General features: G+C 18.6%; 4 protein-coding genes across 4 annotated transcripts; 2 read left to right on the top strand and 2 right to left on the bottom strand.

Annotated features, from left to right (window-relative positions):
• Positions 1-358: 358 nt before the first annotated feature.
• On the bottom strand, positions 359-2,632 carry GFPT (glutamine--fructose-6-phosphate aminotransferase [isomerizing], putative; the record flags this gene model as incomplete). Its single annotated transcript, XM_028673634.1, has 1 exon — positions 359-2,632. The coding sequence occupies one exon, from the start codon at positions 2,630-2,632 to the stop codon at positions 359-361; it is 2,274 nt and encodes a 757-aa protein (XP_028530067.1).
• A 3,852-nt stretch (positions 2,633-6,484) lies between these two features.
• PGAL8A_00484300 (formin 2, putative) lies at positions 6,485-10,119 on the top strand (the record flags this gene model as incomplete). The annotated part of the gene is made up of 7 exons (XM_028673633.1): positions 6,485-6,654; positions 6,784-6,877; positions 7,009-7,132; positions 7,228-7,620; positions 7,766-9,411; positions 9,790-9,909; positions 10,048-10,119. 7 exons carry the CDS (start codon positions 6,485-6,487, stop codon positions 10,117-10,119), a joined length of 2,619 nt encoding a protein of 872 aa, XP_028530066.1.
• Positions 10,120-10,482: 363 nt separating this feature from the next.
• On the top strand, positions 10,483-13,854 carry PGAL8A_00484200 (conserved Plasmodium protein, unknown function; the record flags this gene model as incomplete). The annotated part of the gene is made up of 1 exon (XM_028673631.1): positions 10,483-13,854. One exon carries the CDS (start codon positions 10,483-10,485, stop codon positions 13,852-13,854), a length of 3,372 nt encoding a protein of 1,123 aa, XP_028530065.1.
• Positions 13,855-14,876: 1,022 nt separating this feature from the next.
• PGAL8A_00484100 (conserved Plasmodium protein, unknown function) lies at positions 14,877-18,281 on the bottom strand (the record flags this gene model as incomplete). Its single annotated transcript, XM_028673630.1, has 1 exon — positions 14,877-18,281. The coding sequence occupies one exon, from the start codon at positions 18,279-18,281 to the stop codon at positions 14,877-14,879; it is 3,405 nt and encodes a 1,134-aa protein (XP_028530064.1).
• Between the last annotated feature and the right edge of the window lie 670 nt (positions 18,282-18,951).

Below are 18,951 nucleotides of genomic sequence, written 5' to 3'. Positions count from 1 at the left end.
ACAAATATCTTAATTTTTTTTTTTCGTTTATTCCCTGGTAAATTATACAACTTACAAAATTTTTACTAAAAATTATATTTTTATAAAAATAAATTTTAATACATATATATATATATATATATATATATATATATATATATATATATATATATATATATATATATATATATAGAAATCGTTACTTTTTTTATATTTTTGTAAAATACATTCACAAAAAAGATAAATAAGAAAAAAGAAATTACATGTAACTTAAAATTCAATTAAAATTTATGTAAAATATATAATAGCAAATTAAATTAAAAATAATGTAAAAATATTTTAATAAGATATTACTAACACAAAATTTTCTATAGAATATTTAGGAAACTGTAACAGTTTTTGCTAGACACCTTGGCTTATCGGGGTTGATTCCTTTGCTCACACTTATATAATAGGCTAACATTTGCAGTGGTATTACGGCAAGTAAAGGTGTTAATAATCCATTATTTGGAATTAATATAATATCATCGGCAAAATGCTTAACAAGATTTTCATCATCTGTTAAACAAATAATATGAGCACCTCTCGATTTTATTTGTTCTCCTGTATTTATCATAACATTTTTTGTGCTATCATTAAACACAAGCATAATTACAGGTATATTATCATCACCACCCAACAAAGCATAAGGACCATGTTTTAGAGAACTTCCAGTGAATCCTTCACAATGTATATAGGTCAATTCTTTAATTTTTAATGCACCTTCTAAGGCTATAGGGTAACTTAAACCGTTTCCAATAATTAGCATAGATTTATAATTGGAAAGTTTATGTGATAATAATTTACATAAACTTTCACAAGATTTTATTGTCATATCAGCATATAAAGGTAATCTATGTAAAGAATAAATCAAGGAACTAATTTTATTACTTGTAGAATAATTTTTTTTATTTTGAAAAAACCACAATGCTATTAATATTAATACCGAAACTTGAGATGTGAAGCATTTAGTTGATGCGACAGCAACTTCTCTACCTGCATTTAAATAAACACCACAACCTGTCATATTTGCTATAGTAGATCCTACAGAATTAACAACTGACATTTTTTTTAAATTAAGATCATGTGCCAATTTACAAGCCTTAATTACATCCCTTGTTTCTCCACTCTGAGAAACAAAGATAACTCCTTCTTTTTCTTTTGGTATTACAGATATATTAAAATCAACAGGGTCCATAACTTGAACAGTATTAAAACAATTTAAATAATTCATAATGTATTTTCCATATAATGCAGCATAGTACGATGTTCCACAACCTATTAAAATTAAATTATCTATTTTAGATAAATCTTCACTATAAGGATCTAAACCACCTAACTTTACGCAATTATTGGCAATACTAAATCTACCTCCATTATTTAATGATTTTGATAGAGACTGTGATTGTTCATGTATTTCTTTAATAGTCCAATGTGGAAATGGGTGTGGAGTTTTTTGAATTGCAATTTCAGGTATGCTTTCTAATTTCTTTAATATTTTTAAATCATTTATTTTTTCTTTATTTACAACTAAAATTTCTCCATTTTTTAATGATATGTATTCATTGGTAAACATAAATAGTGCAGAGTGTTCTGATGCGATAAAAATTTCATTTTCTTTAAATCCAATGTGTAAAGGAGATCCATTTGCTGCTAAAATTATTTGATCAGGATAATTTTTATGTATTATACAAAAGCTCCATGTACCTTCTAATTGTCTAATTGCTGATAATACAGCATCTTCAAATTTTTCATTTTTATCTAAGAAATATCCTATTAAATTAGCCACTACCTCTGTATCTGTATTTGATTTAAATGGAATATTATTCTTTAATAAGAATGTTTTCAGTTCCCTATAATTTTCAATTATTCCATTGTGTACAAGGCTGATTCGTTCACCATAATCTGTGTGTGGATGGGCATTTTCATCTGTTTTACTTCCATGAGTTGCCCATCTTGTGTGTGCAATTCCTATATTGTCATTTACATGATTAGTCATATAGTTACATTTTAATTTATCAATAGCATCAGATGTAGAAGTGCTGGAAAATTTTGTTGTTTTTAAAACATTATTACTACTTATTGTTGACATACCACATGAATCATATCCTCTATTTTGCAATATTTCTATTCCTTCAATTAAAATCTTCGATGCATCTCTGTTCCCTAAGTATCCCATAATACCACAACAATCAGCTGGTTTATTAGAAAAATTAAAAAAATTTCTGTATTTTTTTTTCTTTTTTTTCTTTTCTTCATTGGCAAGGATTTCGTACAGAGCAAAAAAAATTATCAACATAAAAAAATTTTTTTCATTTAAAATTCCATATTTCTTTATTAAACTTTGTAGTACATTTTTTTCGCATACATTACCTATTTTTATAGTGTTATCTCCTATTACATTGAATTTTTCATTTTCTTTTTTATTATTACAGTGTTTTTTACTTGAAAAAAGGTAATTTACTGACCAAATATTTTTTTTTATATTATTTTTTTCATTAATAGATAAACTTCTTTTAATTTGTGTGAAATACAATTTTGTCTTATCAAAGACAAAATCATTTTCAATTTTATTTCTTAATTTATTCAGTAGTATTTTCAATTTTATATTCATTGCGTATCTTTTCTTTTTATTTATTTTATTTTATATTATTTTTATTTTTTTATTTTTTTTTTTTTAACAGACAAATCTTTTTTTATTCTAAATGCTATGTTCACTTTTAATATTTATTTTTTTAATTTATATTAAAAAATCATGTGAAGAAAATATAAATCATTATTATAATTTTTTATAAAATTTCAGTTATATGCTAATTAATAAATCAAAATTAACAAAAATTCAAATTAATGAGTTATTAATATTTTATATAAAATAATTATAAATTTTTATTTAAATTAAAATTAATTTTATTTAGTACAATAACCAATATTTAAATTTTAATTTTTTCTTTGCTATTCTTTCCTTTTATTTAATATTAATTTTTATTACTCTTCTATAACTTTTTTTTATTTTTTTTATTTTTACACATGGTAATCAATGCACATATATTAATTTATTTTTTGTTTCTCTCTTTTGCGGAAATGCACTTGGAAGGAAGTTGAAACAATAACATTAGTTTTTATCTCTTTCTTATTTTTAAGTTGTATAAATGGATATATATATCTATTACATTTTTTTAATATTTATATACATTTATTTTTGTATTTCTCTAAAATAAATATTTCCTTACAAAAAATATGATAACACAAATAATTTAAATTTTAATTATAAATAATAATATATAAGTTTAGAACTTTTAAATAACTATTTTACAAATATATAAAAATATATACGCTTTTAAGAATAGTTAAATAGGTTTCTTAAATATCACAATTTATAAATCTGCAAAAATTCATAATAAAAAGCAGAATTCGTAATATAATACTTTTTTCATGTAATATGTTCTTTTCACTTTATCCCTTTTAATATATAGAAAAATACTAAGTTTTCTTAGATCAAAATTTTATCACATTTTAATGATATCTTAAAACTAGTATATTTATAATTATTACTGTATTAAATATACTTCTTTTAATATAATTATAATTATTATTTATTAATTTTCAAATTTTCAATTATTTTATTTTTAATTTATCGTTGTTCATTTCATATAATTTCCTTACTTTTTACAAACTTTGATTATTTCTTTCTAAAAATTATTATAAATATATAAAATATAATAAAAAATTATGAAATTTTATGTGTATATGTATTATATACCTAAAATTATTTGAATTATTTTTTTTTTTGATTCTTTAAGTTATTTTTTCCACTCAAAATATTTTATAGAAAATAGTTATTATTTATAGTAATGACAAAACAGTATAATTTCTTTTTTTTAAATCTTATTCTAATACAATAAAATATTTTTTTGCTTTAAATCTTATATCTTTTTTTTTTTTTAAATATTTATGTTTAAAGTAACATTTTTAATTTATTATTCTCTATACATATTTTTATCTTAATATTTTTTTTTTTAATCAGAAATTTTAAAAATTTTGAACATAAAATATATATGGAAAGGTATGATACCGAAAAATTAATGATAAAAAAAAAAAGAAATTTTTAAACTTGAAAATCCACAAAAAAAAAATTTGGGATACAAATTTTAGAAAATGAAGTATACATATTTTAAATGTGTAACTTCAAAAATTAATAAAAATTATTTTTTTATTTCTTTTTTTTTTTTTTTTTAAAGTTATCAAAATTATTATTATAAAAATAGTAATTAGTATTTTAATAATTTTGAATAAACTCTCGTTTAAAAAAGTAACAATATTTTTAAAAATGTTTTAATGTATTTTTGGCTTCTATGTAGTATATTTTTAATTATTTTTACTTCTATCATTATCATATGTTAAAACTTTTATTTAAATAGTTTTTTGTATGATTTTTTTAAGAAAGCGTTGTTTCTATAATTATTATATGTTTCTTGTTATTAAATATGTTTATGCTAGTTATTTATATATTTTATTATATTAACTTTGTTATTATTTTTATAAATAATTATACATATATATATATATATATTAAAAAGAAAAATTATAAAATATTTTATATATATATATATATAATTCAATTTTACGTCTTTTTTTTTTTTTTTTTTTTTTTCTTTTTAATATTTTCATTTAATATTTTAAATAATAATTAATGCAAAAATATTGTTTTTCCTTTAAAAAAATGTTTTCATTGTTATGCACACATTATATTATATGATTTATTTATCTTTATTTTTTGTTTTTTTTTTGTTTTTTTTCTTTTTTTCCTTTTTTACAACTATCATTTCCTAATTTATATTACTCTTTTTTTTTTTTCTTTTATTTTGCTTAAATCAAATGCACACACACGTGCATATGCACTCATAAAATTAATACTAATTTTTATTTTTTTTTATTTTTGATATATATATATTTTTTTCATTTATTATTTAAATTTAGTATATTATATAATTTATAAAATATTTTGAGTGTATTTTTTTTCATAGATTCCCATATAAAAAATAAAAAAAAAAAAAAAACATAAAAAATTATAGAAAAAAAAAAAAAAAAGTAAAAAACTTATTGCACGTTGTAAAAAATTGTAAGGTTCTACATTACGTGTTCATTAAAATTATTTCATTTAAAAATATATATTTTTATTTTTAATTATTATTCTTGAATTAATACTACTTAATACATTTATTATTAAAATATTGATTTTATATTTTAATATAATTAGATAATGTAGAATTTAAATGGAAGAAAAGAAAAAGAAATTCTTTTGAATTATATAAATGAATATTATGTATACATAGTATATATATATATATTTTTTTTTTTTTTTTTTTTTTTTTTAATACTTGGTTATACTTTATCACTTATTTATTCAGTTTAATAGATTAGCATTAAATTTAATATGTTTTTCTGCTAATTTCTTTATATTTTTAATTTTTTTTTTTTTTTTTTTTATTTTTATAAATTAAAAAATTATAGTTGATTTTGTTAATTTTAAAATATTTTTTATATTTTATTTTATTTTATTTTTTTTTTGTACATCATAAAATTATATTTTTCAATTTCCTTGAATCTGTTAATTTTACATTATTACTAAAATAACTTTAATCTGAATTAATTTATAATAAAACTTAATGCACATAGAAAATTTAGAAAAAATATATATGCTTAAAGATGTGTAGAATTAATGATTAAAATTAGAAATGATACATAATACAATCAATTTTTTTTTATATAATTTAAATATTTACAAATGGGTTTTTAAGTAGAAATAATAATAGATATATATATATATGTCTATTTATTTTTTATATGTATATTTAATGAATATAAATAATATCAGATACATAATTATCTGTTTTTATTTTTTTTTTTTTTTTTCCTTTTTTCCCTTTTTTTTTTTAATAAATTAGACTTGCAAATATGACACAAAATCCTGTAAATTCAAATGTCTGTTAATGAATAAAATAACAACATATTTATATGCATGAATATTTATATTTTTTTATATTTTTTTATATTTTTTTTATATTATTTTTTTTTACAGATGCCTGAAACTCTTCCTAATACATTTAATGCTTTGTATGTATGAATAAACAACAAAAAAAAAAAAAAAAAATAAAAATAAAAATAAAATGAAATAATAATAATAACAATAAATATTAAATATAATTAATTTCAATTTCTCGATTATTATATATATATATATATATGTGTATAAATGAACATTTAATATAATGAAGTTTCTTTTTGTTTTGTATTCACATATAAAAATGTACAAATATTTCTAATGTATGTTTTTATAGATATTATAATTTCATAAAGTTCATATTTTTTAACATCTTCTAATTAGTTTATATCTAAAATAAAAAATGAATGTTTCTTTATATTATTATTATTATTATTATTATTTTTTTCTTTTTTATAGCCAGATATGTTTTATGATCATTCAGTGGAAGGTTTTATGAATAATCAAATGAATGAAATAAGTAATTCTTTTAATGATATAAGAAAAGTTCCTATAAATATAACAGAAAATGTATGGTCAAGCGAAAGAATTACATTATCTTCTGAAGAATATGTATATTATCTAAACTTGTTTAAGTAAAAAAAAAAAAAAAAAATAAATAAATTAACACTTAGAAGAGAAAAAAGCAAATTAATAATACATATATATATATATGTTATTTATAAAATTCTTTTTTTTTTTTTTTTTTTTTTTTTTTTTATCAGTTTAAATGATAAATTTGAAAATAATTTTATTGATAATAAGACAGCTTCTTCTTTTTTACAAAACTCCGGGCTTTCTATATCTATTCTACACTCTGTATTAAAAAAAAAAAAAAAGAATTTTTTTAAATAATTTTTTTAAATAATTTTTTTAAATAATTTTTTTAAATAATTTTTATTAAATAATTTTTAATTAATTTAAATAATATGTATATTTATTATTAATAGATATGGGAATTTAGTGATATTGAAAATAAAGGTTATCTAACTTTAGAGGATTTTTTTATATGTTGTAGACTAGTTGCACATGCTCAAAATGGGAATACCTTAAGTGCAGAAATTATAAATATACGTAAATAATTAAAAACTAAGTTTTTTAAAAAAAAAATTTTTTTTATTTTTTTTTTATAAAAATTATTATATATATTTGTTATTGTTTTTATATAGAACCACCATGTTTACCTAGTTTTGATATTATTAGACATAAATCATTTTCAGATATTTCTAATATGGAAGCTAACGTTGAATGGAGATTAAAAGAAAATGAAAGAGAAGATTTCAAAAGAATTTTTAAAACATTAGATATAAATAATGAAGAAAAAATAGAAGGATCAATTATTCGTGAGTATTATTTAAATACTTCTAATATATCTATTTGTGAATTAATGCAAATATGGAATATTTCTGATATTGATAACGATGGATCTTTGAATTTTGAAGAGTTTTGTATTATGAATAAAATTGTTGAAATCAGAAAAGAAAAAGAAATAAATATACCCTTAACAATTCCTGTTGAATTACTAGATTCTATAAAGATAAAAAAAGAACTAGATATTAATGGTAATTTTTATAAAAAAAATATATATATATATATATATATATATATATATATATATATATATATATATATATATATATATATTTATAAAATAACTTTTTTTATTATTCTTTTATTTTATTTTATTTTATTTTTTTTTTTTTTTAGATGATGTAACTTTTAGAAAATGCGAAGAAAATAATGAAAAAAGAGATCCATTTCATATATCTTTTGGTGATTTATTAAAAACAGAAAATGAAAAAAAAAATGAAGTAAATGATAAAGAAAAAATAAATATGGATTTTGACTTTTTTGATTTCAAACAAGATAAATTAGATAAAGAAACTCCTAATGAAAAAAAAAAAAAAAAAAAGGATACTTTTGAAGAAAATGAAAATACTTTTTTCAAAAAGGATTTTGAAGATTACAGTAAATTTGACGAGGAAGAAGAACCAGAAGATAAAAATCAAAAAGAAGATGAAGAGGAAGAGGAGGAGGAAGATAATGAATCAAATAAAAACTATTTATTAAAACAAGGCATAGAATTTATAAAAGACGAAAAGAATAAAAATGAAAAAAAAAAAAAAAAAAAAAAAAAGGATAAAGAAATAGAAAAGGAAAAGGAAAAAGAAAAGGAAAGAGAAAAAGAAAAAGAAAGAGAAAAAGAAAAAGAAAGAGAAAAAGAAAGGGAAAAAGAAAAAGAAAGAGAAAAAGAAAAAGAAAGAGAAAAAGAAAGGGAAAAAGAAAAAGAAAAAAAAAGAGAAAAGGAAAGAGAAAGGGAAAAGGAAAAAGAAAAAGAAAAAGAAAAAGAAAAAGAAAGAAAAAGGGAAAGAAAAAGAGAAAAACATAAAGGTAAAAACAAAAAAAAATTGGATATGTTAAGAGATGAAGAGGAAAGAGATTATATAAATGAGCTGAGAGATGTAGAAGAGAATGAAAAGAAACATTTTTCTAAAGAAGAAAAGTATTTTACTAAACTAATGGATTTTAACTATTGTGATTTAAAAAATTATAATATTGAAAGTAAGGATATTTACAAGATAGAAGAAATAAATAGACAATTAGAAGAAGAAATAAAAAAGAAAAAAATAGATATTGAAAAGAAAAAAAAACATGTAAATTGCCTTGCATATGTTTATGAGAGTGAATTGAAAAAATATCAATGTTTAAAAGAAGAAAGAAGAAATTTAGAATTTTTGAATTTATGTTTGTATAAAGATATAAAACATAAAAAAGAAAATATTAAAAATATTAAAAAGGAAATTAAAGAAATAATTGAAGATATAAATAAAATAAATATAGAAAATATAAGTTTAAATAAAAATTACGTAGAAAAAGAAAGGGAAATAAAAGCTACTGATAATAATAGAAAAAATTTGAATTCTATGATAGATAAAGAAAAAAATGATTTAAAAAAAGATGAAAGAAATTTAATAATTTTAAAAAATATGATTAGTTATTTGAAAAAACAAAAAAATCGTGCCTTAAAATTACAAGAAAATTTAAAAAATAGATATGATGTAACAAACTCTGATCACCAGATGCTAATCAAAAATATTCTACATAAACAAAATTATTTAAATAGCATAACTAATAAACGTCTTAATATACAAAAAATGAAAAATCAGAATATACTTTTATTTAATTCTTTAGCTAACCAATCTGTATTATTAGATATACAGAATAATTATCCACATTTAAAAACGAATTTAGAAAAGTCCTTTAGCACATTACCATTAAATAGTTCTACCTTTTTTAATTCAAACATTTATAAAAAATATTATACAGATAATAAAGGAATACCTAATAAACAAGTAAAAATATAAAAAAAAAAAAAAAAAAAAAATTACTTTTTTATTAACTGTTTTTTTATTAACTGTATTTTTATTAACTGTTTTTTTATTAACTGTTTTTTTATTAACTGTATTTTTATTAGCTGTTTTTTTATTAACTGTATTTTTATTAACTGTTTTTTTATTAACTGTTTTTTTATTAGCTGTTTTTTTATTAACTGTATTTTTATTAACTGTTTTTTTATTAACTGTTTTTTTATTAGCTGTTTTTTTATTAACTGTATTTTTATTAGCTGTTTTTTTATTAACTGTATTTTTATTAGCTGTTTTTTTATTAACTGTATTTTTATTAACTGTTTTTTTATTTTATTATTATTATTTTTTTTTTTTTGTTATTAGAATGATGAAATTAAAAACAATAAAAAGAATTTTTCATTATTTGAGCATATTAAGAATGGTGACAATGTTGATATTTTTTCAAGTTTAGAGGATATGGAATCTAATAAAGATGTATTCAAAGTAAAAGAATAATTTACTTGATATATATTTAAGAAATATATAAATAAATATTCACTATATATATAATATATATATACATATATATCTATTTATTTTATGATTTTTTTTTTTTTATTCTTTTTATATATAAATGTTCAGAATGAAAATAATTTTGAAGGCTTAAGTGATTTTATATCAAAAGAAAATAGCTTAAAAACTGTTGATAAATAATACAAAACAATTTAAAACGTTTTTTAGTTTAATATTTTTTAAGATTTTTTTTATAATTATTATTAATATTTATTCATTTATATTTTTTTTTTTTTTTTTTTGTAAATATTATAAAGATGTGTATATATATATATATATTTTTTTTTTTATTATTAGCAACATAAAAAACAATAGGTATTTGTTTTTGCACTTTGTTTTTAAAATAAAAAAATAAAATAACATCAATATTTCTAATGTAATATTTTTTTTTTTTTTTTGAATTTCAATTTTAAAAAATATTTTCTATTTTATATATTTTTTTTTTCGGTTAATTTTTTCTATTTACGTAGCATACAAAAAAAAAAAAAAAAAAAAAAAAAAAAAATGAATTTTTTAAATAAAACTTTTTTTATAAAAAAAATTCAATATTATTACAGCAGCTCTAAATTTGAAAATATTGTTCCTCTTTATGAAAGAAAAAGTAGAATAAAATTTAAAAAAGAAAAATTATTAAAAAAAATAAAAATACAGATTTTACATTTAGATAAAAATAAGAAAAATTCAACGAAGTATTTATCATCATACAATGAAAATTTATTAAGTCATGATGTGATCAATCAAAGTATTTCAGAAAAAATACATGATGGAAGCTCTTGTTCATTAGAAAAGGAAATAGATAATCTTAAAACTCTAATATCTAACAATGAAAATAACAATGATAAAAATGATTTAATAAAAAGAAAAATAGAAATCCTAAATGAAAAATCTTTAACATTTATACACCTTAAAAGGTTATACTTTCTTATTAACAATAAAGAAAATGAGCAGTTAATTGAAAATATCAACAATTCTAACTTTTTAAAAATTTGCATCTTTACAAATAAAAAAAATATAAGAAATCGTGTCATTGAAAAAGAATTTTTAAGAAGAGTAGATAAAACAGAATTAAAAGAAAATTCCTTTTTTAATGAAAAAAATTTTCCCTATATTTTAGAATATATTCATTATATTGGTCTTAGTAATATAAAAAATATTTATAATTCAAAGCTATATTGGAACTTTAACGAATTAAAAATTATATATAATAGATTATTAGATAATATCACAAAAAAAATAATCTTAAATAATGATCAAATTATCAATATAATATCCATAAATGACAAATATTTATATTTTAATAAATATTTATTTGATTATATTAATAGTACAATATCAATAAATTTTAATACATTGAATGAACATGAAATAACGTATATATGTAAATATTTAAGTAAAATGTTATTTTTTTTTTCTATTGAAAAAAATGATATAAAATATAATATGTATGTCCATCGGTTAATAAAAAGATATATATGTAAAAGTATTGTATTTTCAAATAAAGTAAAATTTCTAGAATCATGTAATGAAAAGGATACAACAAATATTTATGAAAAAAATGATAAAAAAAACTTACATATGAAAAAATTAAATGATTTAGAACAAACAGTTAAAAATAATTCTAACAACATAAATAATAATATAAATAAATTAAATGAAAAAAATGAAAAATTAAAATATGAAAATTTTAAAATGTATATTAAAAATAGTTCTTTTGTTAATATTCTCAATAAAGAATTAAAAAATTATTTACACGAATACAAGTATTACAACTTGATAGATATTTTCGAATTCTATACAATATTTGAAATAAACAATGAAAATATGATGAAGAGATTTATAAATGAAACAAGTAAATTCATTAATATCATGAAATATGGTTATCATTCAAAGGCTTTAATATTATTTAGTTTAAATAGAAATTATTTACAGATAGAAAATGAAAAATCCATTAGGAGGTTAATTAGAAGAATCCCTTATATGCTAAATTTTCATTGGCCTATAGAAATTATTATAGAAACTATTATTGCTTGTTCATTTTTTTCATGTAAAGAAAAAATATTTAAAAATTTAATTATTTATTTAAAAAATAATATTAAAAAATGTATTCATCCCATAATTTTAGTTAATTTATTAAAATCCTTTGTCTCCATAAATAAAATTAATTTTGTACTTTTTCAGCAAATATTAAGTTATTTAAAAAAAAATATAAAATTTATAAATATTAGCTACATAATACATATTTTAAAAAATATGTCTATCTTAAATTATAAGGATTTTGATTTTTTTTTTTTTTTTTTATCCTTTGAAAATGTATTTAATAGGATTTCCCATTTACCAAAACCAACACTGATTAATTTTTTCCATTTAATTTATCGATATAATCATTTTTTAGAAAAAAAAAAATCTATCTTTGTTAATAATATTTTTGTAAAATCAAATTTATCAATTTTTTATACTGAGTACATTTTATTTTTAATGTTGAGTAAAGAAGGAAATCTCTTGAAAATAAATTCTTCAATTTTAGGAAAAAATGAAAAAATTTTAAAAGAAGAAAAAGAAAAAAAAAAAATTGAAATGAAATATTTTTTACAAAATAATAATTCTTATGAACATGAACTTTTTCTCTCAAATAAAAACAATCATTTGGATGTTATTAATAATGAACCATATACAAAAAAAAGTAATAAAATTTCCCATATTGATGACAATGTGCTGAATATAGAATGGCATAAAAATGAAAAAGAGAGTTATACAAAAGAAATAAAAAAGTATAACATAGAGAAACCATTTAAAGATATAATAATAGAAAATGATAATAATAATAATAGTAATAATATATATAATGATGAAATGTATATTTCACATGTAGATTATAAACTATTTGAACTAGATGTTGACGATTTTATATATTTTTTAAAAGGTTTTATAAATTTGAAAATTACTAATTTAAATATTTTATATTATTCAATACATTTTCTCCATAAAAATTTATACTCATTTAATGAAAATCATATTATTATACTTTTGCAATTTTATTCTGAACATCTAATTGCTTTCCCTATATTGATGGATTCTCAAATACGCAAAGCTTACAGTTATTTACATATTATAGTAAAAAGTTCAATTATTAATTTACCTGATTATTTTTTACCTCATTGCATTTTTTCAGTTATATCTTTTTATTTTACTGAAATTGTATTGAAAAATAATATAAAGAACATTGACTTATTAGAAAATATCATGTCTATGTTTTGCAATAAACTAAGGGGTGGATTGGAAATATTAACTGAAGAAAATGAAGAAAAAAAAGTTAATTCAGAATTATTAAATATAATTTCTCAAATTTTGCAAATGTTATATGTAAAAGCGGAAAAAAGAATGCCTGATGATTTATATAATTTTTGCAAACATATAAAAGAATATTATTACAAAATAAACGAAAATATAAACAATGATAATAAAGATAAACAAAATTTCATTTCATTTTTTTCAAATTTACTAAAAAATAAAAAAATTAATCATTTTATAAAATATTCTTTTTATCCTTATACTCTTGATATTGTAATTGAAAATGAAGATTATGATAATACACAGAAAAAAAAAGCATTAATTGTAATAGATAAATTGGATAATATATATTTAAAAAATATTCATTTGACTGATTTTTTTTATAATTATTCAACAAAAAAAAACACCATTAATGAAAAAGTAGAAGATAATATACAAAAAGAAGAAAACTGTTTGATTCATGAAAATTACTTCAGTAATTCATTAAAACCATATGAATCAATAAGAGAATGGTTTCTTATTAACAATAATTTCTCTGTTTCATATATTTCAATAAATGATTGGAAAAACAAATATTCATACATTTAAGTACACTATGTATATCAATAATTTTATTTTTAAAAACCATAAAAAATATTAGATTTAAAACTTCTTGTTAATTTTTTTTTTTCTCTTTTATTTTTATAACAATAATTGTTTTTTTATTTAGAATATTTAAAAAAAAAATTTTTATGTAGCTTTTTTTTAATATCCCTTTTACATAAATTTTTTTATTGTATTTTCCTTGCATATATATATATATATATTTACAATTTTTTTTTCTGTCCAATTTTATACATTTTAAAATTATTTTCCAATTTTATGTTTTATTATATCTTGTCAAAAAAAAATTAATTTATAAAATATAAAATATCTTTTCATAATAACATTGAAAAATATCTTTTTTTTTGTTAATTTTTCTATAAAAAAAAAAGTTATTAATTATATAAAAATTAAAAAGTTTAATTCATGTTCTTTCTTAAAACAAAATATATTAAATTACTATTAAAAAAAAAAAAAAAAAAATTAGAAAACATATAAAATGTAATATTTTTATTTTTGTACATAGAAGATGGAACAGAAAATTTTATTTCATTTTATAGATTCTATTCCAATATATTTTTTTTTTTTTTATATCATTTTAAGTTATCAAAAAATTATATATCACACATGCACATCTACATATGCAAAAATAAACTTTTCATTTAATTTAAAAAAAAAAAAAAAAAAAAAAAAAAAAAAAAAACTACCGAAAAATTTATATTTTTGATTAAAAATAATGAAAATAATAATAATGAAATAAAATTATATCTTTTTTAAATTAATAAATATATAAGCAAAAATATAAATGGTTCTCACTAAATTAAAAAAGTATGTACATAAAAAATTCACAGAACCTTTTTACTATTTTATGGTCATTTAAAATAAATTACTCGGAATGAAATTAAAATATAAAAAATATAGTATACTTTTAAGATGTTTTTATTTCTTATATATATATATATATATATAAATATAAAAATATATATATATATATATTTTTATTATACAGTAATATACTTTTTTATAATTTATGCATTCAACCATGGTGCTGGGATACCTTGAACAACTGGGATATCTTCTTTATCTTTGAAAGCTAATACTATTCTATTATTACCTACTACTTTTTTTTTCATAAATTTTGCATATAATCTAATTCCGATACTAACAAATAATGCAATGCAAATAGTTATAAGACATATTATCATGAATATGAACACTTTACTTTTAAAACCATTTGTATTTTCTTTTTCAGCGCTTAATTTATTTAAATCATTCTTATCTTCATATAACTCATAAGAATCACTAATATTTTCTAAGTTATTTCCTTCTAAATCTGCTTCTCCTATTTCATCATTATATATAATATTTCCATTGTATTTTGAAGAATCTTTTAATGAATCATGTCTATTTAATATATCATTCTTCTCATTTTCTTCATTCTCATTAGTTTCTACTTCATCGTGTTCTTGTTCTTCATTATTATCAATTTCTTCATTCTCTTCAACTTCAACATAGCCATTTCTGGTTCTTCCGTTTTTATCTTCAAACATCTTATCTTCGTTCTCGTTCATATCTTTGTTAATTACTTCATTAATGTCAAATTCTCTTAATAATCTTTTTTCTTCATCTTTATTAAGATTGAAAAAATTTTCAGCATCAAAGATAGTAATATTATCTTTTTCTCCATTATAATCTATTACATTTTCATTTTCGTATTTTAAATTTTTATCATTTACTTCATCATCATTACCTTTGACAGAAATTTGATTGCTTAGTATTTTTTCATTTTCTTCTGTTTTTATACATTCTTTGGTAATATTATCTACATTATTTTCTTCTTCTTTTTGTTCTACATATGTCTTTTCATATTCCTCTTTATTCAACTCCTTTGTTTCCCCTTCTGGAAGTTCATTTACAATTTCATTTTCTTTTTTATCAAGTATTTCTTTTAGGTTATTTTTTTTTTCATTTATTTGTGCCGCTTGAATCTTCATTGCATGTAGTCCTTTATTTAATATATCTATTAATATAAATGGATGGGTATCCTGTATATTCAAAATGTTAAATTGAGGATTTTCTAAAGCAAAAACATTTAAGGGGTATCTATATGGTGACATATCTTTTTCTGGTATATCTCTCCATAATCCAGCACCCTGGCAACTGCAGTTTGATTGTATTAAAATAGGATTTTCATATTCCTTTTTAATAATATCATGTTTTTCATAAATTGGTTTAATATAGTTGACATTTTTTACATAAATTGCACCACCAAATTCGAACCAACCACCATATTTATAATGCATTGACACATCTTTTGTGCATTCATTATTAGGAATATTTTCACATTTTAAATGTTTAGTTATACCAGCAATTTCTCCTAATATATGAGGATTCAATATCTTGTAATTTTCTTCTTCTAATAAATAATTATAAAATTGAGAAACTGGATTATTATCGTCATTATCAGGATATAAGATGTTTTTTAATTCTTCTAAAATATTTTCAAGTTCCTCTAATATATTTTTTAAGAGTTTCTTAAAATAATCTCTTTTTGATTCTTTATAATTTTCACTTTTTAAAATTTCGCTTACAAAAAAATCTTTATTTAATAATATAAGGAAAATATATCCATTTACTTTATCTGAATTGTAATAATTAACGTTATTTTTATTAATTTCTCTCTTATAATCGTCTGCTGAAACCATAACCACATCTAAACCTCTTATTTTTTCTATATTTTTTTTTAGAGTTAAGTGCCAGTTTAATATTTCATCCTTAGTATATTTGGAATTTACATTTAATTCTTCATTATGAGTTTTATTATTTATTTTGTTATTTTTATTATAAGATAATATAAGATTAGCTGGATGTGGTAACTCATGAGGTAAAATATTCAAAAGATCCCATAAAAATAATTCTACTGAAAATCTCCAAGGTGTAAATTTATTTCTAGGAAAATCTCTCCATAATCCCATTGCATAACTACTATGATAACCATTATGTCTCTTATTTACCTGTTCTCTAAATTCATCCAATAGATAACTTGGCACTACTTCTATTTTTTCTCCATTATCTATTTCATTAAAGGAATAACCATTTACAACTAAGATTCCTAAAAAGTGAAACCATCCACCATATAGCTTATGCATACTTACTTTACTTTTTTTATATGGGTCAAGATATATTGTTTGTGTTGCTTTTGATAATTCTCCTAATAAATCAAAATCTAATAATTTTCTGGTTTCATCATAACCAAAAGGATCACTTCTAAATAAATATTGATATTGATAATTTTTAAAATAGAATTTACTCTTCAAATTTCGTATTATAGAATTCATTATAAAAGTAAATTTTTTTTTAATAGATACATATTTATTACTTGAATATATCAAATCTTGAAAAAAAAATTTATTTGCTGTTACAACTAAAATCATAGTATCATCAGGGAATCTCATATGAGCATATTTATTTGAATTTACTTGTTTATTATATGCACCAGCTGTTGTTGCAGTAAAATATAATCCATTTCTAAATGCAAAATCATTTTGAATTTCTTTTCTAAAATAATTAACATTATTAAGTTGTGGTGATGATTTTTTAAATATATTAAATAAATGATTCCATGGATTTTTAACATAAACTGTTGCTTGTGGTGCTGCATTCATATTTTTATCATTTTTTTCTATGTTATTATTAATTTCTATTTTTTCATTATCTTTATCACTTGTTTTTAAATCATTTTTAAGTTCTTGTTCTTCTTCTATTTCCTCTTCTCCTGCTACTTCTTTTTCTCCTTCTTCTTCTTCTTTTTCTTCTTCCCCTTCTTCTTCTTCACCTGCTTTTTCTCCTTCTTCTTCTTCTCCTTCTTCCCCTTCTTCTTCTTCTTCTTCTTCTTCATCGCTTTCTCCTTCTTCTTCTTCTCCTTCTTCCCCTTCTTCGTTTTCACCTTCTTCTTCTTCTCCCTCACCTTCATCTTCTTCACCTTTTCTTCTTTCTTCTACATCTTCACTAATATTTTTTTCTTCAACTTCTGTTTCTTTATTTAATATTTCTTCATTATTTTTTTTATTTTCTTCATCTTCCTGTTCTTTCTTTCTATTACTTTCTATATATACTATATTTACTCCATTATTTTTATCAAAATTTTCACTTAATGAACCATATGTTTTAATTACGTTATCTCCTGAATTATTTCTTAAATAGTCATGATTCTCTTCGTCCTCCTTATTCTTTTTTTCATTATTTTCAGAAACTTCATTTGTTGTTGGAATTATACTTTTATCAGAACCATATATACCTATTCCTTCATTTATTTTAGAATGATAATCATCTGGATGTATATGATTTATTTTTAATTCTACAGTGTCAAAATTTAAATATATAATAAAAAAGAACACATAAAAAAATAATAAAATATTATTTTGTAATCTCATTGTATAAGCATTTAAACCGTATAGAATTATCCTTCATAAAAAAAAAAAAAAATAAAATAAAATAAAATAAAATATATGAATATATATTATTCAATCAAATAAGTTAAAAGCTTAAAAAAAAAAAAATTCCTAAAAAATAATATAATCTTAAAAAGTAAAATTTTTAAAACGGAATTAAAAAAATATTTTATTGTTTTTCTTATATAAATTTTCTTTATTAAAAAAAAAAAACTATTAAGTAAATGTATTTATACAAAAATAAAAAACTATCTAAAAACCTAAAAAATTCTATTATTTAAAAGAAATTACTATAGTTCTTTTAATTATCCTATTCAATGAAAAAAAGTTTATATCCTATATATATGTACATTATATAAATATAAAGCATATGTACATATATTTTTAAAGAAATAATTAAGAAAAATTACTAAATATACTATTTTTAATTTATGCTAAATTTAAAATATTTTAAAAATCCTAATATTTTTCCTTTTTCATTAATTTAAATATTTTTTTTTATATATTTTTGAATAGCATATTATTATATATTTACATATTTTTTTTTACATTTTTTTTTTTTTTATTTTTTAAAACCGATAACCTAGCATGAGCACTTTTTTTTTTTTTTTTAAAAAACCGATATCCTAGCATGAGCACCATTATTTTTTTT

Source organism: Plasmodium gallinaceum (genome assembly GCF_900005855.1).
Source record: "Plasmodium gallinaceum strain 8A genome assembly, contig: PGAL8A_v1_141, whole genome shotgun sequence".
Lineage (NCBI taxonomy): Eukaryota > Apicomplexa > Aconoidasida > Haemosporida > Plasmodiidae > Plasmodium > Plasmodium gallinaceum.
Note: the sequence above shows the minus strand (reverse complement) of the source record. Positions and strands in the feature narration are given on the sequence as shown.